Raw genomic sequence first — 24,465 nt, forward strand, 5'->3', positions numbered from 1 at the left:
AGGGCAGAGAACCTGTTGTTAAATTATTTAAATTCCACCACTGGTTACAATGTCCTACCTGTCAATGACTCCTTCAGCTTTAACCAAAATAATACATGGACAAATGATACAAACTCAAGGTAAACCGCTCCAAACTCGATTGCAGAAAATGCAACTTCAGCAACAGAGTGGTCAACGCCTGGAATGCTCTATCTGACTCCGTTATTACATCCTCAAACCCCCACAGCTTCAGCCTTAAACTGTCCATGGTGGACCTCATCCCATTCCTAAGTGGTCTGTAAGGGGGCGTGCATAAGCGCACCAGGACCGCTTATGCACGCCCCCTTACAGACCTCTTAGGAATGGGGTGAGATCCACAGAAGACAGGGGGGCTCCAGGGTCCCTTCCAATTGTGTCGTTCTGTTCTTCTGGCTGTGAACTCGCTATGTTCCAACAATCGTTTAGGAGAAAAGAGCGGGAAGAAACTATCATTTTCTGGCTAGAACTGACCCTTTAACACCACAACTTGCTTGTTTTATTTCACTTCATTTAATATCTGAGCCTGTGAAGCAGCCTTAAGAATGTGATCTGATGAATGTCAGCCTGGGACATCTAAGCATTCCTGCAGAACATTTACCAACTACATTTGGAAGCAGTGAAAACTCCTGTCTGGAAGCTTTGATTTATGGCTTCCGGTCAACCGTCAGTTTTTCTTCACGCAGCATCTGGGCCTCCCCTTTTCTTAAAAAAGAGAAAAGGAAAAAGGCATTTATCGGAGTAGACGCTGCACAGCTGTTTATAAGGAGAAGAGCTTCCAACAGCATGACTAATGTCAGAGATTATTCCAACAAAAATAAGTTAAGAAAGATTGCATTGGCTTAATTGAAGACAGCACTGGAAATTTCATGCTTTTAGGAATGAACACCATCTTCATTATTGATCGGCGCACTCAAAATGTAGACCTCGACTTACAACCAGTCACTTAGCAACCATTTGAGGTTACTATGGTCCCCCGAAAGGGATTAATTCTGAAGTTCTGGATGCCAGGGACACACACACACACACACACACACACACACACACACCATGGTCAAGTGACCACATTTCAGACACTCAGCAACCAGCCAAAATGTATAGCTGCTTTGCAACATTCCGCATTGATGGACATCTTGGCATGGTGGTTAGAATGCAGTATTGCAAGCTAATTCTGCTGACTGTCAGAAGTTCGATTCTGACTGGCTCAAGGTTGACTCAGCCTTCCATCTTTCCCAGGTGGGTAAAATGAGGACCCAGATGGTTGGGGGCAAATAGGCTGACTCTGAAAAACCACTTTGAGAGGGCTGTAAAGCACTGTGAAGCGGTATATAAGTCTAAGGGCTATTGCTATTGCATTCTATTCTACTGCATTCTGTTCTGTTCTGTTCTGTTCTCTGTTCTGTTCTGCTCTGTTCTATTATTCTATTCTATATTCTGCTCTGCTCTGCTCTGTTCTATTCTATTCTATTTTCTATTCTGCTTTCTATTCTATTTTCTATTCTATTCTATTCTGTATTCTGCTCTGCTCTGCTCTATTCTATTTTCTATTCTATTCTGTATTCTGTTCTGCTCTGTTCTATTCTATTCTATTTTCTATTCCATTCTGTATTCTGCTCTGCTCCGTTCTATTCTATTCTATTTTCTATTCTATTTTCTATTCTTTCATTAGTCTATTCATTCATTAATCTATTCTAGTCTATTGCATGGTAGCATAGGGGTTAGAATGCAGTATTGCAGGTTAATTCTGCTGACTGCCAGCAGTTCAATTCTCACCTGCTCAAGGCTGACTCAGCCTTCCATCCTTCCCAGGTGGGTAAAATGAGGACCCAGGTTGTTGCAGACAATATGCTGACTCTGTAAACCGCTTAGAGAGGGCTGTAAAGCATTGTGAAGCGGTATATAGTGTAGGTGCTACTACTATTTGTGTTGTTTTTGCCAAAAGCTGTTTTTTTTTTTACTTTTGGTTTTCTGCAAAAATACTCTTTGGGTAACGAACAATGGGCATTCTCATTACGGTCGTAATTCGAGGACTTCCCATTCTCCAATTCTTGGAGTCCACGCTCTGCAATAAATGGCATATCAAGGTTAAGAATTCTTAGCCATCCCAAAAGGTAACTGATTGCTTACAAAAGCACTAGAATATAAGATCCTAGGGCTGGAAGGGATCTTGGAGGTCTTCTAGTCCAACCCCTTGCTCAAGGCAGGAGACCTTAGATGTGTCTCTAAACCAATGTTTCTCAAACTCTGACAACTTGAAGCTATGAGGACTTCAACACCTCTTCAAGTTGCCACTTTTGAGAATCATAATGTCAGAGTTCCATGTAATACACCCTGAAGCTGACCCATGAAAAGTAAGTTTTTCCAGGTTTTCCATTAATTCTATGCTGTAAAAGTACGATGGGGGGGGGGGGGACCCAGTTAAGTTTGAATGTGGGACTTGAAGCTAAATATTGCATTATGGGATGCTCCTCTTTAAGGCGTACGCAAACCAGCAATGTTAGCTTGTTTGCTCCAAAACACAGTGATTTTTGCCCCTAAATTTTGGTGGATCTTCAGAGACAGCAAACAGGATTTGGGAATGGCCTAGGAGGCTGGTATGCTGCCCACAGAGGCTTACTCTGGCAAAATGCTATCTCTGTTGATTTCTTTCCCAGCCCTTCCTCAAAATGCCAAATATTTATTTTGGAGCTGTTTGCTATGATTCTTGCCTGCCATGGATTTGTAATCTTTAAAATCTTCTCCTTTTCTTGAACCCTCAAACTTTACCTTTCTCCATTTCAGTCGAGATAGGATAGCTGAGTCCCAAGGCATCCTCCGAGGGGAAAGACTGACAAAAATCCTGGAGCATCTGCATCCCGAGTCCACGTCTTCTAAACTTCTTTCGTACAAACATGGTGTCCAAAACTGGGAGCATGTAACATTGGCTGGTGTGTTCTCCACACAAATTTCCTGCATGCGGAGGACAAAACAACTCAGAAAAGGAACTTGTGAACAATGTCTTCCTCCACAAATCTCCTTCTCACCGCTGAAATCCATGGCCTGCCTTTGGGGACTGCCTCCTTTGTTCTTCAAGAGATGTTTTGGGTCATCTCTTGCCTGATCCAAAGTTCTGGAGAACTTCAAAGGATTTCCCCTCCACGGAGAACAAGAACCAATGGATGGAAGCTTGGCCAAGGATGATCAAAATGTGAAATAAGGTAAAGGTAAAGGTTCCCCTCGCACATATGTGCTAGCTGTTCCCGACTCTAGGGGGTGGTGCTCATCTCCGTTTCAAAGCCGAAGAGCCAGCGCTGTCCAAAGTTGTCTCCGTGGTCATGTGGCCGGCATGACTCAACACTGAAATTGCACAGAACGCTGTTTCCTTCCCACCAAAGGTGGTCCCTATTTTTTCTACTTGCATTTTTTACGTGCTTTCGAACTGCTAGGTTGGCAGAAGCTGGGACAAGTAACGGGAGCTCACTTCGTTATGCGGTGCTAGGGATTCGAACTGCCGACCTTTCTGGTTGACAAGCTCAGCGTCTTAGCCACTGAGCCACCACGTCCCTAAAATGTGAAATATGGAGGCATAAATTAGACCTATTAAGCAGTGGAAGAGACCATATCTTGCTTCTATTTATTTATCCACCCAAATCCAGTTAGTCTTGATTTCTGACAAATCTTTGGACAACCCCATATTAGTTTTTTGCCAATTTCCAGAAGTGCTTTGTCCTTGCCTTCTTCCTAGGGCTGAGAGAGAGTGACCGGCCTAAAGCAGGACAAGAAGCCATGTTTTCTGGCTCCTCATCCAACACTTCAACTACTAACCCAAAGTAATTTTTTTTCTTTTTTTTTTTTTGAGAAATTTTTTTATTGTTTTAGTTAAACAGAAATAAAAATAAGAAAAAAAATCATCTTTCGTTACATCTTGTTGAAAGCGTATCGATTGGTTACAAATATATTCCGTGCGTTTCTTCCACAGTCCTTACATATACTTCATTCAAATCATGTTGGACATTTTAAATCAAGAAAGAAAAAGTTATATATTTTACTATCTCTGTACCATAATTCTCATTTAGTTACCATTGTTTAAACATGTTTTTATCTAGAACCATTTATATTAGAAGACACAACCAGCTACTGGCGTTCATTTGCAATTTCAATAAATCTCCCATACCCTTATACCTTTAAGACATGTTCTAAACTTAATTCGGTTAAGTAGGATATCTGAGCATTCCCCCCCCCCCGTAACACACCTGTATGTATCATTAAATATTGTCCATTAACATTTCATTGTTATTATTGTAGTTAACTAAAGGTTATTTACTAATTATCGCACCTCTCCTCTCCAGACCCACACAATATTATAACTTTATAACCGTCTTTAAACAATGATTTATTAATAAGATTTATATGACTTTTCCCTCAATCCCAAATTACTTAATTACGGGCTAAGAAAATAAACATTAGACATCTAAGATAATCTAAGAAATATTAACATTTCTATTTGACATATACACCCAGAATGTATATTAGTATTTCTATGGTCTGGTTATTTATCCTAACTAGGATTATTATTTCTCTATTAGTATCATAGTAAATTTATGTTAATGGATAAACATTCAGTGGTAATTTAAAACAGTGTAAAACGTACTATAATCTCTACTTAATAATCAGTCAAAAATTAACTAGCTTTTTCCCATCAATTGGCATTATTAACCAGTATCTTTCCAGTAACAAAATAGCCTTTCATCTCTCGCCAGTTGTTGTGCCAATTCTATATCCAAAACCTTTCCAGGGTTTAAGACTTCTCTCCGCACATTGAACGATCTCTCATGTAGTTTTGTTGCCCTTGAGTTGTTGTTAATGTAAGCTTAACTTTAGTTCTCAGGTTTGTTTCTGAATAGATTTGTCTTATTACCTCCATCTTTTTCGCTTTTTCTTTTTCTCCTACATCTTGAAGTTTGGAGTGGAACACCAAATTGTCAAAGTCACTTTTCCAGCTTCCCTTCTTTCCACTTTCACTCACGTTTACTCCATTTATAACAGTGTTTCTCAACCTTGTCAACTTGAAGATGTCTGGACTTCAACTCCCAGAATTCCCCAGCCAGCGAAGTTGACAAGGTTGAGAAACACTGGTTTATAAGTTCATCTAAGTTCTTATCTTTGTTTTCTGCATTTCCATTCACTTCCTTAATTTCTGGGGCTATAACCCCATCATCTTTTTCTGTAATATCCCATAGTCTGTCCCATTTCTTGTAGAATCTCTCAAATCCTTCTGAGATATTTTGAAGTCCAGCCAAAATGTTTTGAATTAACAAGTTTTCTTCATCTGAGTATTGCTCCATTTTTTAGAATTAGAAATAATATAGGGAAAGAACAAGAAGAAAAGAGAAATTTGGTACAATCTGCCACTCTTGCCTATCACAGATTTTGAAGAGTATATCTATTTTTATTTTAGACGAATGTTCTTTTATGGTTTTCAAAGAAGAAGGGTTCTAAAGTTTTTCTTTCCTTTTCCAATTCTTGTCAAAGTATTTTACACACACCACTATTTGTAACCTTGAGTCTTATCAGGTATGAAGGAGACGTTCCAAGTCCTTTTGTTGTGCAGTCTCAGTCAATATAATCAGATAAGTGTGGACAAAGAAAATACTCTTACAGCAGCAAAAGAAAAAAGAGCTTCAGATTTGGGCTTTCAAGTGGCAGATTCAATTCTTTTAAAATTTCTTTCCTTAAGTATCTCCAATATAATATTGCAACAAGTAGTAGAAGAAATTTGTTGAAGTAAAAAGAGTTTTAATTTAAGCCAAAAAAGTTAAAGTAGTAAAGAAAAATAAGGAAAAAAGAGATCCCTTCACCTCAAGCGGAAAAAACAGGAGCGTTGCAGTCACTCAATCCACAAAAGATTACAAGCAAGAGCAAAAAACTTTCTAAGACAGTCCAATGGGGATTAAGTACGCCCCTTGGTTCTTGCTTAATGAACTAATTAAGCTTAAGAAAAGAGTTTCTTAGGGCAATCTTCTAAAAGAAAAGAAAAAAAAAACCTCCCCAGTAGAAACACTTTCATTCTCTCTTCTGTGGAGTCATCTCCAACAATGTCAGCCGGGGGGGGGGGGCTGCCTGTTTGCCGCCGGTTGGAAGCACTCCCCTTCGGTCGATCAGGGGCTTTGCGATATCCCTGCAACCAGCAAGGTCTTGTCTTCCCAGTCACTGTCTCTTCGGGACGGTTTAGGTCCTGCTGGACCGTCCAGGGGCAAAAGTATCATTGGCGGATTCGGACAGCCGAATCCAACAATGAATCGTTGCGATGTTGGCTCCTCCCACTCAGTAATTCTTGATGTATCACTTTAGGTCTGTGTTTCTCAATCTCAATATAGGTAATCCTTGACATACAACCACCATTGAGCCTAAAATTTCTATTGTTAAGCGAGACATTTGTTAAGTGAGTTCTGCTCCATTTTACGACCCTTCCTGCCACCATTGCTAAGTGAATCACTGTGGTTGTTAAAGTTAGTAACTCGGTTGTTAAGTGAATCAGGCTTCTCCATTGATTTTGCTTGTCAGAAGGTCACAAAAGGGGATCACTTAATCCCAGGACTCTGTATCTGTCATAAATATGAATCAGTTGCCAGGGGTCTGAATTCTGATCACGTGATCATGGGGATGCTGCAAAGGTTGTAACTGTGAAAAACAGTCATAAGTTATTTTTTTCAGTGCTGTTATAACTTTGAATGGTCACTAAATGAATTGTTGTAAACCGAGGACTACCCGTAACCTTAAGAGGCATGGCCCAGAATTCCTCATGCTGCATGCTGGCTGAGGGATTCTGGGAGTTGAAGTCCACACATCTTAAAGTTGCTGAAGTTGGAGTAACCCTGCTGTACATTTAAACAATACAGTTAAAAGACGAAGAGCAGCAAATGCAAGCATTATTACTGCTGTTCCTCTTTTAGCTGCATGGTTTAACTTATTAAAAGGAACTAATTGTTTTAAACTGCTGTAGATGTTCAAACAAAGGTTGGAGAGTCATTTGCCTTGGATGATATCAGGATTCTTCCTCCAGGCAGGGTGTTGGAGTAGAAGGTGTTACATATTTCATAAAGAATCACATAGCTTGGAAGGGACCTTGAAGGTCTTCTAGTCTAACCCTCTGCTGAAGGCAGGAAATCTTATACTATACCATTTCCACTGCAGGATGTTGCATAAATCCTTTCCATTCCCCACCAGCTAGAACCGAAGAAGCTTCTTGGAGGAAAAGTGAACATCTTCAAAAATAGAACAGACTGAAATAGGAATAGAAATAGGAATAAGGGTAGACTATCAGAGTTGGAAGGGACTTTGGAGATCTTCTAGTCCAACCCCCTACACCACATCAGACAAATGGTTATCCAACATCTTCTTAAAAACTTCCAGTGTTGGAGCATTCACAGCTTCTGGAGGCAAGCTGTTCCACTGAATAATTGTTCTGTCAGGAAATTGCTCCTTAGTTCTAAATTCAATTTCAACCCACAACCACTTACAGTTCTTTCTTCTCCTCATTATGGAATCTTATTTTCAGGCTTCATGCAAAGCATGGAAAACAAGATGCATCTGTATCAGTAATCCACTTATTAATATATATCCAACTCCAAAAATACAATTTGGCTTCCCTCCCTCCAACCATGTTTTGGAAGAAACTGCCCCACAAAGACCCACACAACTAATCTCCCACAATGTGTGACCTTTCCAACCTGCTCACTCTCCTTTAGCTACTTTAACAAATAACAGAGTTGGAAGGGACCTTATAGGTCATCTAGTCCAACCCTCCTCCCAAGCAGGAGACCCTACACAATTTCTGACAGATGGCAGTCCAGTCTCTTCTTGAAAGCCTCCAGGGATGAAGCTCCCACAACCTCCGAAGGCAACTTCTGTTCCATGGGTTGATTGTTCTCACTGCCAAAAAGTTCTCCTTACTTCCAGGTTGAATCTCTCCTTGTTCAGTTTCCATCCATTGCTCCTTGTCTGGTCTTCGGGTGCTTTGGAAGATCTTTTCTTCTCTGTGGCAGCTCCTCAAATATTGGAAGACTGCTATCATGTCTCCCCTGGTCGTTTCTCTTCACTAGACTAGCCAGGCCCAGTTCCTGCAACCGTTCTTCCTATGTTTTAGCCTCCAGTCCCTAATCATCCTGGTTGCTCTTCTCTGTACTCTTTCCAGAATCTCAACATCATTTTATAGTGTGGTTATTATGTTATTATGGTTATCAGTTATTATGGCCTTTTCCCCACCCCTTCAGCTCTTTGCTGGGTTTGATGCCTCCTGAGAAACCAAGAAGAATCACAAAATAATCTTTCAGAGCCCGTGAAGAGTTGGTGAATTACCAGAGGATGGGAAAAGAAGATGACCTGATTCCAATCTACCAAAAAAAAAAAAAAAGGAAGGGGGGGGGGGGGGGGGGGGAGAAGTGGATCCAGCAAACTACAGACCAATCAGCCTGACATCAAAATCTGGGAAGATCCTGGAAAAGATAACCAAGCAGCTCATTGAGCTTCTGGAAACCAACACGACAATGAATAGATGCCAGTATGGGTTCGTCAAAAGCAGATCAACCTTATTGCCTGCTTTGATAAAGTGGCTGAATTAGTCAATAAGGTAAATGCTGTGGAAATTTCCTGATAGTGAGGACAATTAATCCTTGGCATGGCTTGCTTTCAGAAGTTGTGGGTGCTCCATCACTGGAGGTTTTCAAGAAGAGATCGGACATCTCTCAGCCTGCGGGCTGCAGCCCACTATCGGGGCAGCAGGCTAATCGCCACTGGACCGCATGAGTGGTTAGCCGGTATGCGCATGTACTGTCGCGGGTGCTCGTGACCCCCCTCCCACGGGCATCACCATGAACATTAGGGGCGCTTTGCCCATGCGCTTGCCCCTCCCATAAAATCATCTCCCCTTTCCCCGCTCCCTCTGCTCCGGGCTGCCAACCCAGAAAAGTTGGGGGACTCTATTCTAAGATGTCAATGAACTCCTTAAATTACAAGGTCTGCGCAACTGGCTAAAAGCAGCTCTTGTTTGAGTCCTGAGTCCTGAGGTCCAGGGGAAGCAAGCTCTCCTTCCCTTCCCTGATCTCATCAACAGATTATCAGGCTTACTCACAGCCTCATTCACTGCCCAAGCATGAAAAGTATGTGTTTGCGATTACGTTCACAAGGCAGCTCGGTTCTTCCACTCTGCAGGAATTTCACAGCATAAGGTCCCCACTTTGGGTGGGTCTCATTGCTGTCCCGTTACTCATAGGGCTGGAACATATGGACGGAGCTAAGAAAAGCATAAGGTCTCCCATGAGTCAAGAAACCCAACGCAAGTTGGACTGGCTGGCAGTCCAAGAGAAATGTCACACTCTGGCCATGGGATACCCTTCATGGGGGGGAGCTGGCAGAGTCTGCACACGAGGTCCACCATGGCCTTAAAAGGGGATTGTGTGCTTTCTGTAGCCCCATTCCACACTGACTCTGTCATGGTCAACACAACCAGCCTTTTAGCATCTCAACCATTCACTTATCAGAACAACAGAGTTGGGAGGGACCTTGGAGGTTTTCTAGTCCAACCCCCTGCTCAAGCAGGAGATCCTATACCAGGGATGTCAAACTCAAGGCCCGGGGGCTGGACGTGGCCCACGGGGTGCTTAGATTTGGTCCACCCTGCTGCCCTGGAAACAGCGAAGGACCAGCCTGTAGTGCCCCTGCCAGCGAAAAGAGCTCACGAAGGCTCCATGCAGCACTCCTGAGCTTCGTTTTCGCTAACAGAGGGTTGCAGGAGGCAGTCTCAGCCGAAAACAGAACTCGGGAGCCAATTTTCGCTGGCAAAGAGCTCCAGCCACCACAGGTGCCCCCGACACGAGTGATGTCGTGCTGGCCACGACCCCCCCCAGCCCCTCCCCCCAAGGTCAAGCACAACCCTGATGCGACCCTCAATGAAATGGAGTTTGACACCCCTGCTCTATACCAATGCAGAGAAATGGCTGGCCAATCTCTTTTTGAAAGCGTCCAGTGATGTTCTTGCCCCAACAAAGCAGCAACCACCACCGAATTCCCAGGTTGGTGAGTGAAAAGGACACTACAGAGAGTGAAATATGGAGTCGTGGAAGAATGACACTTTATCACAAACAACTGAGATACACAAATCAGGAAGACAAAGATCTAACAAAACTAAATGGACCTGCGCAGAAGATAACAGTCTTTTGGATATCTTAGACTGCAACTTCAAGCCACACCCACCAGATGAAAATAAAAATACAAGGAAGAATAGGCAGGGAATGTATTTGGCAAAACAAGAAAAATGTTAAAAGGCCTCATGGAAAGTAAAATATGGGACTAACCATTACAATTATCCCAGCATCAGAGGGCAAAAGGGGGGGGGGGAGGTGGATTGTGGTCACATGACTTCCCACTCAGTAATTGCTTCGTTTAGCAACAAAGTTGCCAGTCTCAACTGTCATCACTAAACAAGGGCCACCTTAAATGCATAAGTGTTAGTCTCCCACTGTGATTCTTCCAAGCATATTTCTCTATTGTTCCACACCTACAGACAGAATCTTGCCAAACTAAAGCATGCGACCACCTCCATAAAGTCTACACTCTGGGAACTTTTAGGGAGAAGCTGTCCTCGCCCTTTTTCTCTCACTCCAACTATCTGAGCTGAGTTGTCTCTTACTCCTCTACAATGCAACCTTCTGGAAATCGGGACTACCTTCCCTCACATCAGGTGTCACCTCTAGGATAGCAATAGCACTTAGACTTATATACAGCTTACATAATGCTCTACAGCCCTCTCTAAGCGGTTTACAGAGTCAGCCTCTTGCCCCCAACAATCTGGGTCCTCAATGACCGACCTCGGAGGGATGGAAGGCTGAGTCAACCCTGAGCCCCATCAGGATCGAACTCCTGGAGTGAGCAGTGAGTTAGCCCTGCAGTACTGCATTCTAACTACCGCGCCACCACGGCTTTCTACCTCGAAGATGCAGAAATTTGAACCACCACTAGATGGCACACAAGAGTTCCTTTTCTGTATCTTTTGCCATCCACCCATTCGCTACCAATATATGGCAGATAAAAGTGAGGTGGAGGGCAGGATCCCAGCTACTAACCACATATTGAAAAACTCCAGAACTCGTTGATTTGGGATTCTCCCTTCTTTGGGGACCAGAATGGAGAAAAGCAATGATTAATGTCAATCTTCTTTCACTCTCTTGAAACATAATGGAAGGCTGGTGATACCCTGTCCTAAGGGGTCACCAACCTTTCGGACCTCAGGGACCACTAAATTCATAATTTTAAATCCCGCGGACAACCACTAACATGATTTTTAAAAAAACAAATAAATAATATTTAGTGCACTATAAAAAATGCAAATAATTTTTCTGTGGACCCCCAAAATTTTCTCATGGACCACCACTCCCCACCAGGGCTGGAGGCTAAACCATACCATGAAGAGTTGCAGGAACTGGGTGTGTCTAGTCTAGTCTAGTGAAGAGAAGGTTTAAGGGTGACGTGAGGGCAGTCTTCCAATATTTAAGGGGCTTCAATATTTGACCTCCAAAGCACCTGAGGTCAAAACAAGGAGCCAACAGATGGAAACTTATCAAAGAGAGAACCAACCTAGAACTAAAGAAGAATTACCTGACAATAAGAACAATTAATCAGTGGAACGGCTTGCCTCCTGAAGTAGTGTGTGTTCCATCAGTGTGTTGTGGCCCGCCAGTGGAGCTGGTGGCAGACTCCGACAGTGAGGAGGTTGGGGAGGAACATGGGCCACTCCTGGAGTCTGGGGAAGGCTCTGATGAGGGCTCTGCGTTGGATGCAGAGAGGGGGCCAGGGCCATCCGACAGTTATCAGCTGCCTTCGGAGTCGGAGATCAGTGGGGTAGAAGAACAGCTGGAGCCTGTTCCTGATGTGCACATGCGCAGGGCTGCCAGGAAAAGGGAACAGCTAAGAATCAAGGGCCGGCTCTGGAGTAAAGCCACAGGTGGATGATGAATGGCCCCTCCCATAGGGAATAAAAAGGAGCAAAAGGGGAGGGGAGTTTGCAGGAGACAATTAGTTCAATTCATCAGGGTGAAGATCTGTTCCTGGCCTCTTGCCAAGTATTGTCTGCTAGAGTGGCATTTGGAAGATATCGGCCTGGCCGCTCTCCAAGCCTGATAAAGGTCTCTAGTTGTGAAATCTCTTGAAAGAGTGTTGGCCGGGACTTTGCTGGAGGGGAATTCCCTTTCACTTAAATAAAAGGGGTTTTATCGGGACAAGGAGTCGGCTTCATGATCTTGGGAAGCCTAGGTCAGAACACAGTGGACGTTTTGGACAAGAGATTGGACACCCATTTGTCTGGGATAGCCTAAGTCCACATGCCTTGGCCAGGAGTTTGAACCAGAAGACCTCCAAGGTCCCTTCCAACCTTACGATTCTATGTTTTCAGGGAAGTCAAAGAAAGATGCCCTCATATAGCCTGCTCCCCGGGAGACTTTTAATCTCTTTGGTTGGGGCTAAATGACTAACTTACAAGCCAGCAGAGTGGGAAACAGCAATTGCAAAGGCTGAGAAAGCAGGCGGCCATGAATGCTCTTGAAAACATCCAGCAGCTCAGGGAAAAATCCTACCACAACCTGACCCACATCTAAAGGATGCAAACCAAAACAAATTGTACATTCCAGCTCGGCCCCTAATTAACAAGCTGGCTTGGTGATGTTGGCCTGGAGGAACCTTTTGCAAGGAGTGAGTGTCCTGGTCAAGCTGGAGGGAGCAGGACGCTGCTGACAGGAGCCCAAAGTCAACCAATTATGGGGTTCTGTCTATGCCTACTGACACTTGGACGAATGTAGCATCTCTGGTGGCTTCAAATTAACTACAGAAAGGCATGGCTTGGCCGGCCATAGGCATTCCTTTTATTAGATTATGCTGTATACCAATTTTTGCAAAACTGTATTTAAAAAAAAACATTACCGTTTCCCCCAAAATAAGTAAGACAGGGTCTTATTTTCTTTTGACTCCCGAAATAAGCGCTTGGCCTTATTTTCGGGGAGGTCTTATTACTTTTGAGATACAAGAGGCAGCGAGCGTGGTCACCTCATGGCTGCTGCTGTGTGGCAATATTTTCGGGGAAGGGCTTATTTTAGCGCTTGTGCTTAAAAGTCCGATTGGGCTTATTATCTGGGGAGGTCTTATTTTCGGGAAAATGGGGTATATATGAGACAAAATAAAAATGACAGAAAGATGAGGTTGGATGTGTCCATGGATTTCAGACCTGGAAACCACCTTTACCTTTTGGACTTCAGACCTGCCACGTTTTCTACTGTGGGAAAACGGGAGGGGGGGATTATACAGAGTCTAGATACTATGTAGCCATAACAACATTCTTTCTCAGAAAGTCAAGGTCAACTCACCCTGCAGCTGCGATGAGGTGACTGGGAGGCATCTCCAGTTTTGAACGGTGCCTAATTGGACCATGTGATGGACATGTGGGTGCTGAACATGTGACTTGAACTTTCACTTGGATGGGGAAAACCTGGAAGCTTTCAGATTCAGGTTTTCCCAAATGGGTCAATGTGACATCTCTAATACAATGGAACTTTGAGGAAACTCAAGCCTCAGAGTCTTCTTCCGTTGGGGGTGTCACTTGGAACCCTGACGTTAACCTGAATCTCTTCTAAACCACTCTACCAGCTCCTCCGAACTTTGGGGTACTGTCTGGGGTTCTGAGCCCCAGCATTGACCCGAGCCTGGGTGATGTGAAGACTCAGGAAAGAAGGCAATGGTATTGGAACCCAGAAATTATTTCTGCTACAGGAAGCTTGTGGGAAATTCGAAGGAGGAAAGAATAACAGAATAACCGAGTTGGAAGGGACCTTGGTGGTCTTCTAGTCCAACCCTCTGCTCAGGCAGGAGAACCCATATCATTTCAAACTGCTGGCTATCCAATCTCGTCTTGAATACCTCCAGTGATGGAGCACCCACAACTTCTGGAGGCAAGCCGTTCCACTGGTTAATTGGTCTGTCAGGAGGTTTCTCCTTAGTTCTCTCCTTGGTTAGTTTCCATCCATGGCTTCTTGCCTTGCCTTTGAAGAGTGACTCCCTCTTCTTTGTGGCAGCCCCTTAGATATTGCAATACTGCTATGATAGCTAGTTTACAGGAAAGAGAAATGATCTTTAAACAGCTACAGCATAGTTCCCCAAAACCATTTTGGGTTTGCGGATTGGCAGGGGGGATGGGATCAGAGAGGGGATGGTTCCATGTGAGTGGTGAGCAAGCACAAATGTGTGTGCGAATGGACACACGCACACGCTCATACACTGTTCATGCGAATGGGGATACTCCCGCTCTGCGGCCCAGTTCCAAAAGGCTCAAGGCCGGGTCATGGAGCTTGAGATGCCTGCCGTATTAGTTAAGCATGGGGGAATTATTTGGTTTGTTTTTTTCATATCCCATCTTTAGTATTTTTATAAACAACACAAGGAACGTATCTAATATTCCTTCCTCCTCCCATTTTCCAGACAACAACCCTCTGAGATGGATTGGACTGAGGGAAAGGGAGTGTCCCAAGGTCACCCAGATGGTTTTCATCTTCTTAAATTTTATATATATATAAAACGGCTTGAGCAATTTCTACCGAACTTGGTACACAGATAACTTACTCTCTGGAAAAAAAATATTGTGGGAGGTAAGACACCCCTAACGCTCCTTAAGAGGGGTGGTGGTGTTCTGTTAAGATACAGCTTGTTATGCCTTAAAGAACTTCTACTGTACTACTGTAAAATGGCTTCTATTGTGCAGCACAGTGGAGTTGCCATGGTAACGGTTTCACAGTACTACACAAGGAGGATCCCTCTGGTAAGGGGGAAAATCCAACATTAGAAATTATGTTTGGTCCGGATATTTTCCCCCTATAATTACCCTGGCCATGTCGGGTTATCGGCTAGAAGTTTTTAAAATGTATTTATTTAACTCCGCCAAGATAGGATCATCCAAAGTAGTCTGGTTCTTTTTGACTCTTATAAACACGCTTAAGAGTTGGGAAGGGCCATCAGAAAAGACGTACCTCTTCTTTTGATGGTATAAAAAGCCGCCGCTTCTCCACTCTTCCAGAATATTCTGGCATCTTCCTTCTTAGGATGAGGAACGAAGACTGTATCGTCAGTCGAGCTCCTCTCCAACATGCCAAAAATGATGCAGTTAAGGACGTAGAGAACGATTCTCTCTTGAAAGGTTTGAACCTTGAAAGGCAAGTGAGATGAGGAGATATAAGACAGCACAAAGAATGCAGGCAGTCCTTGATTTACTACCAGGAGTGAGATTGAAAATTTTTAGCAACCAGTTCTCTGCCCGTTTGATGGGTGGGCGTGGCCATGGGGGGGGGGGGCATGGCCTACTTGGCCTTCTGCATCACAGGGGTGGGAGGCGTTTTCATCCTCCTCAGGCTCCTGGAGGTTTTTTTCGAGCCTCCGGGAGAGTAAAAATGGCCTCCCCTAGGCTCTGAAGGCCCTCCGGGGACCAAAACAGGCCTGTTTCCAGACTTCCAGAAGGCCCGTTTTTCACCGTCTCAGAGCCTCCGCGCATGATGAATGGGCCGCGTGGAGACTCCAGGGAGGGGAGGGGTAGGAGGGGCCAGCCAGTCCTTCCAACTACCAGTTCAGCGAACCAGAGGCAAAATTAGCACCTGGTTCACCCAAACTGGTGCAAACCGCCTGAATCCCACCCCTGCTTACAACAGAGTGACCATTTGAAGTGACAAAGGTATTGAAAAGAATGATTTTTTACACTTACAACCGTTGCAGCATCCCTACAGTCCTGTGATCAAATTTTGGACACTTGGCAACCGGCAGACATTTGTGACGGTCTTAGTGTCCCGAGGTTACGTGATCCCCTTTTGCGACCTTCTGCCAAGCCAGGGGAAGCCAGATTCACTTAAGAACCATGTGACTAACGTTTTAACATATGCAAGGATTCACATCACAACTGTGGCAAGAAAGGTCATCAAAATTCCCCGTGTCGCTTAGGAACAGAAAATCTGAGCTCAATTGCAGTCGTAAGTTGAAGGCGCCCAGGAATCCGTCATTATTTTTTAAGAAGAATAACTGGTCTGGCTTAAAAAAAATCTGAAGTGAGGTTTAAACAGTCGTAAAGTTGCCAAGTTTGGAGATCCCTGGTTTAAATGATGTTTTCACCTGTTTCAGGCCTTTCCGGAAAGGATCAGACGTCTTCATTACATCTTCAGGAAGCCGCCAGGAGTTGTTCAAATAAATTGCTAATACTGTTAAAAAAAAAGAAAGGGAATAAAGGAACGAATGAATGAAGCAAGGAACTTCTGTTTAAGTAAGGCTGTGTGTCCCAAGAGTGCCTTCAGCTCTCATAAATTTTTGGAAGCTTGTCTGTATTTCTTGCCCTGCGTTATTTTCACATTTCTGTCAGCAATAAAACATTTTTCTTCCACAAGTTTTCAGCAGCGGTGGAATTTAAGAAGTCTTGGGAGAATGTGAGAGAAAAGTATTAACACATGTAGTCCTACTGGAGTCTACACCAAAGAATCTAAAAGTTTGGCTCTTCCACAACTCTCGGTTTGAACAGGAAAGATTCTGCAAAACTTCTTTTTTTTTTTTTTTATTCGATAGGCAGGTAGTCCTCAAGTTACAACCATACGGGAAGCGACCCACTACAGTCGTAAATCACCATGGCCATAAAATGGGTCAGTGATGTGACAGATTTTATGATGTTTTTCCCGCAGTCGTTAAACAAACATGGTGGTCGTGACTGCAAATGCTGTTGTCCTTGAACGAACGCTGCGGTCATTAAGCGAACCCAGTATTTCCTATGGCATAGTTTTTGTTCAAAATGGGAGTCAATGTCAGTTTTTGGCAAAACCATCATAAAATAAGAGTTATGGGACTGTGGGACACTGCAAACGGTCGTGAAGTCATGATGCCAAACATCTAAAGTGCAATCACATGACCACAGGAGGTGCTGGACCATCAGAACTTCACAAGTAGGTCCAAAGTCCCCTTTTTACTGTGTAGATCATAAATTTGAATGGTCACTAAATGATTGGTCATAAGTCAAGGACTATTTGTACAACAGTGATAAAAAGGCATCCCTCTCTCTGGCTATTTAAACCCACTTCTAATCCTTTGACAGTGGTTAAATGTTTGCATTTTTTAATCACATCTCCCCCACTAGGATCTGTTCCTCAAAAAACAGCTGGAAGAAAATCCTGCATCTACAACATCCATCCTATCTATCTATCTATCTATCTATCTATCTATCTATCTATCTATCTATCTATCTATCTATCTAATCTCTCTCTCTCTCTCTCTCTCTCTCTCCCTCCCGCCCTCCCTCCGTCCCTCCCTCTATCATCTATCTATCTATCTATCTATCTATCTATCTATCTATCTATCTATCTATCTATCATCTATCTATCTATCTATCTATCTACCTACCTACCTACCTCCCCGCTCTCTCTATCTATCTATCTACCTACCTACCCCCCTCTCTATCAATCTATCTATTTATCTATCTACCTACCTACCTACCTACCTACCTCTCTCTCTCTCTCTTTCTCTATCTATCTATCTATCTATCTATCTATCTATCTATCTATTATAAAAATGGCTGTGTGTGTGTGTGTGTGTGTGTTACAGCATAACTCTGGAACGCCTCAAGCAATTTCTACCAAACTTGGTACACAGATGACTTACTCTCTGGAAACAAATACCGTGGGGATAAAACACCCCTAACACTTCTCAGGGTGTGTGTTCTGTTAAGATACAGCCCGTTGTGGCTTCTACCGTATGCCGTAAAATGGCTTCTATTGTACAGCACGGTGGAGTTGCCATGGTAACGGCTTCACAGTACTTCACAAAGGAGGCTCCCTCTGGTAAGGGGGAAAACCCAACTTTAGAAATTACGTTTGGTCTGGGATTATTTCTGAGGACAGATGTATGGATTAGGATAAATAAATACCTGAGCAACCCCAGGTTATCAGCTAGTACTTTAAGTTTGTGAAAATGCTGGAAGTGTGCGGCAGCAGCCAAAAAAGTGAATACAATCCTGAGTTGCATAAACAGAGGCATAGAATTAAGATCACGTGAAGTATTAGTGCCGCTTTATCAAACCCTAGTAAGGCCACACCTGGAATCCTGAAACCAATTTTGGTCCCCATACTGCAAAAAAGATGTTGAGACTTTGGAACAAGTTCAGATAAGAGCAGCCAAGATGATCAAAGACCTGGAGACTAAAACATAGGAAGAATGGCTGCAGGATTTTGGTTTGGCTAGGCTAAAGAAAAGAAGAATTAGGGGTGACATGATAGCGGTATTTCAGTATTTGAGTGTCTGCCACAAAGAAGAAGGGGGCAAATTATTCTCCAAAGCCCTAGAAAGCAAAGCAAGAAATAATGGTTGGAAACTAATCAAGGAGAGAAGCAACCTGGAATTAAGGAGAATCTTCCTAACAGTGTGGACAATTAACCAGTGGAACTGCTTGCCTTTAGAAATCATGGCTGCTCCATCACTGGAGGTTTTTAAGAAGAGATTAGACAGCCACTTATCTGAAATAATATAGGTTGTCCTGCTTGAACAGGGGGCTGGACTAGAAGACCTCCAAGGTCCCTTCCACCTCATTCATTCCAACATCATTTTTGAGTTTCAACAAATTTCCAAGAAGAAGATTATAAATATAAGGGACAGGCACTGACTGCTTATGTCTTAAGATCAATCAAAAGTCTCTTTAATCTGTTAGAATCATAGAACATTACAGGGTTGGAAGGAACCTTGTAGGTCATCTAGTCCAACCCTCAAGTAGGAGACCTTACACGATTTCTGACAAATGGCAGTCCAATCTCTTCTTGAAAGTCTCAAGTGATGAAGCTCCCACAACTTCTGAAGGCAACTTCTGTTCCATTGGTTGATTGTTCTCAATGTCAGAAAATTCCTTCTTATTTCCAGATTGAATCTCTCCTTGGTCAGTTTCCATCCATTATTCCTTGTCTGGCCTTCGGGTGCTTTAGAGAGTAGCTTGAGCCCCTCCTCTCCATGGCTGCCCTCAAATATTGGAAGACTGCTATCATGTCTCCCCTGGTACTTTTCTTCACTAGACTAGCCATGCCCAGTTCCTTCAACCGTTCATCGCATGTTTTAGCCTCCAGTTCCCTCAATATCTTGGTTGCTCTTCTCTGCACTCTTTCTAGAGTCTCAATATCTTTTTTATAGTATAGTGACCAAAGCTGGATGCAGTATTGTTCTAGGTGTGGTCTTACTAGGGCTTTATAGAGTGGTATTAGTACTTCATACCTATAGTAGTTCCCTTATCCGTTTATCATGTGGTTTTGCCTCTAGTCCCTTAATCGTCTTTGTTGCTCTTCTCTGCTTTGTAAAAGTTGGTTATAAAGCTTGCCATCTTTGTCTTGAGTATATATCTATGGTGATTCTCAGTCATCCGGGTCATGAAAATGCTTTTTCAAGAGGCAACTGGACTTTCTGGTTATTCTTTGAAGATGTTTTGCTTCTAATGCAAGAAGCTTCTCCAGCTCTGAATAGTTTCTTGGATAAGAAGTGAAATGTCTTCAAAGAAAAAGCAAGAAAATCCAGTTGCCTAAAGGATGCAGATGACCAGCTGTCTGCAAGGAATATCAATCCTTCCATTCCCCACCATCCAGTCAGAGCTGAAGAAGCGGAACGTCTTCAAAAGAAAAAACAAGAAAATCCAGTTGCTTCCTGAAAAAAAAGGCACCTTTGGGACAACCAGGACCTCGATGATTGAGAATCTTAGCTATCCAATTTGGGATGAAGACCCTTTGAATGGTGTGGGAGTAGGAATGGATTTCCAGAGGGAAAAATGCAGGCTACAGAAACCAGGAGTACCACTCAGGTGACCCCGAGGTCAGTTAAACCTTCAAGTCTCACCAAAAGGATGCAAAGGACCAGCTGTCTGCAAGGAATATAAATCCTTCCATTCCCCACCATCCAGTCAGAGCTGAAGAAGCTTCATGGATGAGAAGTGAAACATCTTCAAAGAAAAACCAGAAAGTCCCATTGTCCTCGTCTTGACAGTATCTCGAGAATGAATCATAGACTTAATATGAAGGGAAAGGGCCTGGACCCAACCAAAAATGAAAAGAGCTACCTCTCTGAAAAGAAATATATTTTGACTGAATTAAATTAAAATGGACTGAAGAGTAATTATTAACGTCTTTATTTTTTATATTCAGTAACTTCTTTTTTGGCTCCTCTAAAAATTTTTTTTTTAAAAAAAAAAATCACAATTGACCAGCCAATTTTTTGAAATGCTCTAGAAGACACAGCAGAGTTTTGGAAAGGGGCGTACAGTTTGTGCTACCAAGCCTCCGATTGTTTTTCCGATTTAGCGTAATAAATTACCAGACCTTGATCCTAATTCAAGAGAGAACAGGGAAATGCAAACACAATACATCAAAGAAAGAGCAAAGCTGCCAAGGAACACCTACGAAAGGGATCGGCTGTTACAGGATATTTATTTATTATGGGGCAGAATTATACAATAGTACACACGTGGGGAAAGGAGACTATTTCATCTAATAAAAGTCCATTAACAATTATTTTGCCGTTCTTTTTTTTTTTTTTTTTTTTAACTTTTTATGTTTCCAGAGATAATTCTAATCTGCCTAGGTCAGCTTCTCTTCAATAGCTCCCTGTTGTGGCCCAGCAGGAGCCGTTGGAGCTGCAAACAGACTCTGATAGTGAGGCGCCCTATGAGTCGGCTCTGGAAGATGTGAAGGACCCTGGACAGGGTTCAGACTCCAAGCAGGGATCAGAGAGGCTGGTTGGCCACCAGGAAGCGCCTGAGGCATGGAGCAGCAGTGAAAGCCAAAGGGAGTTTGTCCCTGATGTCAGACCCTGGAGCAGTGGGGAGGAGCTAAGGGAGGTGGTCCCGGACACCAGGCAAAGACGGGCAGATAAGTGCCGACAGCAACAATGGAGATATAGAAGATAGTTGGGGCCAGGTGGTTGTGATTAGGCCTCTCCCAAGGGAGTATATAAGAAGAGACTTTGGGAGGAGGCTGTTTGCAGGACACAACCGTTATACTAAAGCTGGAGAAGCTCTTGTGTGTATTTCTTATCTGTGGAAGTCTGGGTTGCTGCCAACGTCTTGTCGGTGTGTTAATTTACTGTGAATAAATTGTCTAGCAGGAATCTTGTGTCGGCGTGACTCACCGTATAGAGGGGGTCAGAACAGCTCCCAAATGGGGAAGCCAGGTTCAATTGAATAACCGTGTTGTTAACTTAACAGCTACAGTGATTCACTTAACAACTGTGGCAAGAAAGGTCATGAAATGGGGCAAAATTATCTTAACTGTCTCGCTTAGCAACAGAAATGTTGGGCTCAATTGTGGTCGTAGGTTGAGGACCACATGTACCTTTCTGGGAGGTTTTCAAGAATAGATTGGATGACCTTTTGCCCAGGATAGAATAAGGTCTCCTGCCTTCGGCTGGGGGTTGGACTAGAAGACCTCTAAGGTCCCTTCCAATCCTGTGATTTTATGTTCTAGAATTCTAATGTATTTATTAATGTATTAGTAAATACAATATTAAATACATCATTTATTAGAATATACATTAGAATAAATACATTCTTTCTAAAGCATTTAATAAGGACGCCTGCCTTGGGCTAGAAGACTTCCAAGGTCTCTTCCAGTTCTTTGATTCTATGATTCAAATGAGCTCCTAAGGAAACTGCCATGGCTTACAAAGAGGTTTGCCAAAATCTGTTCTGTGCACACGGTGGGTGCAAAACGGGACGAAGCAAAGTTGTAAGAGTACTTTTGCACAGCTGGCCCTTGTTCTTTGGATCGTGGGATGCATAGAATTTCAAACAGTGCTCTTCACAACGTGCACCCAATTTTTGCAAACACAATCAACCCACAACTTCAGTGGGGATTCATGTTACAGGCACAAAAAGGGAGCAAGGATCAGGTTTAATGGGATAAAAGGAACGCTACATTTGGGAAGTGGGAGTGCCGTGGCTCAGCCATTGAAGATGCTGAGTTTGTCAGCTGGAAAGCTGACAGCTGAAGTTGGGGACCCGAGTGCCGCGTGATGGGGTGAGATCCTGCTACTTGCTCCAGCTCCTTGCCCCTCTAGCAGTTCAAAGGCATGCAAATGCGAACAGATTAATAGGAAGGTAACAGTGTCCCATGTGCCTTTAGCGTATAGCCATGCTGGCCACATGAGCATGGAAATTGTCTTTGGACAATGCTTGGCTCCCTTGGCCAAGAAACAGAGATGAGTACCGTGTCCTACAGTCGGACACTAATTGTTCTGACCCAGCTCCCCAATAGTGGTCTGCCACACCTATTCAACTCTTTCCCCCTGCCTTTTATCCCCAGAGCTAGGGTGGGGCCTCGTTAGCAACTGTGGCTCTTCCGTCCCAAGGACCAGCCCATAGATTTCCATTACTTTCCTCTCCTCTGCCTTCTGCGGATCCCCACATAAGGCACTGGACCCAGCTGTTCCTCCTCTTCTTCATCAATCACCTCCAGACCTGGGGGCTGTTGACTCTCCATCTGAGGGGTGATGGACGGCCCAGGCTTCGCCTCTGTCTCTCCCTCTGACAGCTCCATCCCCTCTTCCCCCTCAGAGCTCCCAGGTTGCCCTGATGCTGATCCTGTCTCCCACGCCTCCTCCTCCTCCTCCTCTGATTCGGCTGCTGGAGAGGCCAGTGGCCAACAGGCCGCAACACTAATGGACAGGGAAAATTTACCCTTACTTTATGTTTGTGAGAATGCTTGCATTGAGGAGAAGGCTGGCCTAGCACTAAGCCTGTTTGCCAAGGACACCTACACACATCTATGGAAAATCTAAACAATTCAACAATTCAGAGAGAGTCGAGTGAAGTTAGCATATCAACTGTCACACTGTAGTAACTGGCTCCTACCTTCTTCTATGTCCTTTCCTTAAAGCATAAGTAGACAGGGAAGATCTTACACGCCTGTGCAAGCAGCTACATTCACTATAATGTGATGGACCCCCAGCACTGGATCTGCATATTCTTCACTTCCTAGTATTCTGAATGCAGAATGCTTTGATGCTCCATGCCTCTGAAGGTTCTCTGTCACTCAAGTCATGCTTGTCCATGGTGCTTTCATAGCTTTCAAAAAAGGCAACTGAACTTTCTTGATTGACTTGGCTATGTCTACTAGTGAAAAGAAGGAACAGGGAAGAGCTGATAGCAGTCTTTGAAGGGCTCCTACACACAGGAGAGGGTCATTGTCAGGCCTGCAGCCATCTTTTCTTTTGGGTCTTTGGCCTGCCACACTTTCTATTATTCTACTAGGCATTTTCTATGCCTACAAAATTCCTTTCTAGAAAGCCAAGGTCATCCTTTGTCTTTGCACCTCTGCACCTGACCGGAACTGGATGAGTGGAACTGCCAGCATGGCAGTGGGAGATTGGACCATGTGATGGACATGTGGGTGTGGGGGAAAGATCTTGAACTTTCAATTGGGTGGGGAAAACCAGGAAGCTTTCAGATTCGGGTTTTCCCAGTTGTGCCAACAAGGCTCTCTTAATAAATTGGAACTTTGAGCAATACTTTGCCTTCGACTCTGATTTACTTTTGGATGCTATTTGGAATGCTGACAGTCATGCTATTTTCCGAAGCACCGAAAGGCAAGACAAGAAACAATGGATGGAGACTAACCAAGGAGAGAAGCAACACTGATAGCAGTAGTCCAGTATTTGAGGGGCTGCCACAAAGAAGAGATAGTCAATCCATTCTCCAAAGCATCTGAAGGCAGGAGAAGAAGCAACAGATGGAAACTAACCAAGGAGAGAAGCAATCTGGAATTAAGAAGAAACTTCCTAACAGTGAGAACAATTAACCAGTGGAGCAGCTTGCCACAAGAACCTGTGGGTGCTCCATCACTGCAGGCTTTTAAGAAGAGACTGGACAGCCAGCCACCTGTCTGAAATGGTATGGTTTTCCTGCTTGAGCAGGGGGTTGGACTAGAAGACCTCCTAGGTCCCTTCCAACTCTGATATTCTACTCCAGATCCTAATTTATTCTGCTCTATTCTTGGAAGACGGCTCACTTCTCATCCAAGAAGCTTCTTCGGTTCTAGCTGGTGGGGAATGGAAAGGATTTGTGCAGAATCCGGCAGTTACGTGGCCTCGTTTCAGGATGGCTTTGCCAAAATGTGGGTTTGGGGGTTTTGGTTTTGTTTTTCAAAAATGACACTTACCGCAAACCATTGGTTTGCTTAGCAACTGCAGCATTCACTCAACAGCCACAGATTCACTTAACAACCACGGTGATTCACTTAATGACTACTGGTAATAAAACATTGTAAAATCAGGTGGTTCACGCAACTAACCTGTTTTATGGCCATTGAGATTTATAATCATAATGTAACTACCTGTCCAAGTTCTTGAATATTTCCAGGTCAGTCTCCTATTCTCTGCATGTACACAAGACTCTTC

At 43.6% G+C, this 24,465-nt stretch overlaps 1 protein-coding gene across 4 annotated transcripts in view; it reads right to left on the reverse strand.

Moving 5' to 3' along the window:
• The window catches only part of FAM169B (family with sequence similarity 169 member B), a 55,258-nt gene that overhangs the window by 11,096 nt on the left and 19,697 nt on the right, over window positions 1–24,465 (reverse strand). For 3 of the 4 annotated variants that reach the window (XM_032233390.1, XM_032233388.1, XM_032233392.1), the window contains exons 4-6: window positions 16,183–16,268; window positions 15,057–15,231; window positions 2,782–2,964 (exon numbers count right to left, since the gene is read on the reverse strand). In XM_032233390.1, coding sequence (XP_032089281.1) covers window positions 2,782–2,964; window positions 15,057–15,231; window positions 16,183–16,268 — 444 coding nt within the window. The remainder of the gene's footprint in view (window positions 1–2,781; window positions 2,965–15,056; window positions 15,232–16,182; window positions 16,269–24,465) is intronic. The other variant, XM_032233391.1, reaches the window with a different exon arrangement.

The sequence above is a fragment of the Thamnophis elegans genome, chromosome 16, assembly GCF_009769535.1.
Source record: "Thamnophis elegans isolate rThaEle1 chromosome 16, rThaEle1.pri, whole genome shotgun sequence".
Taxonomy (NCBI): domain Eukaryota; kingdom Metazoa; phylum Chordata; class Lepidosauria; order Squamata; family Colubridae; genus Thamnophis; species Thamnophis elegans.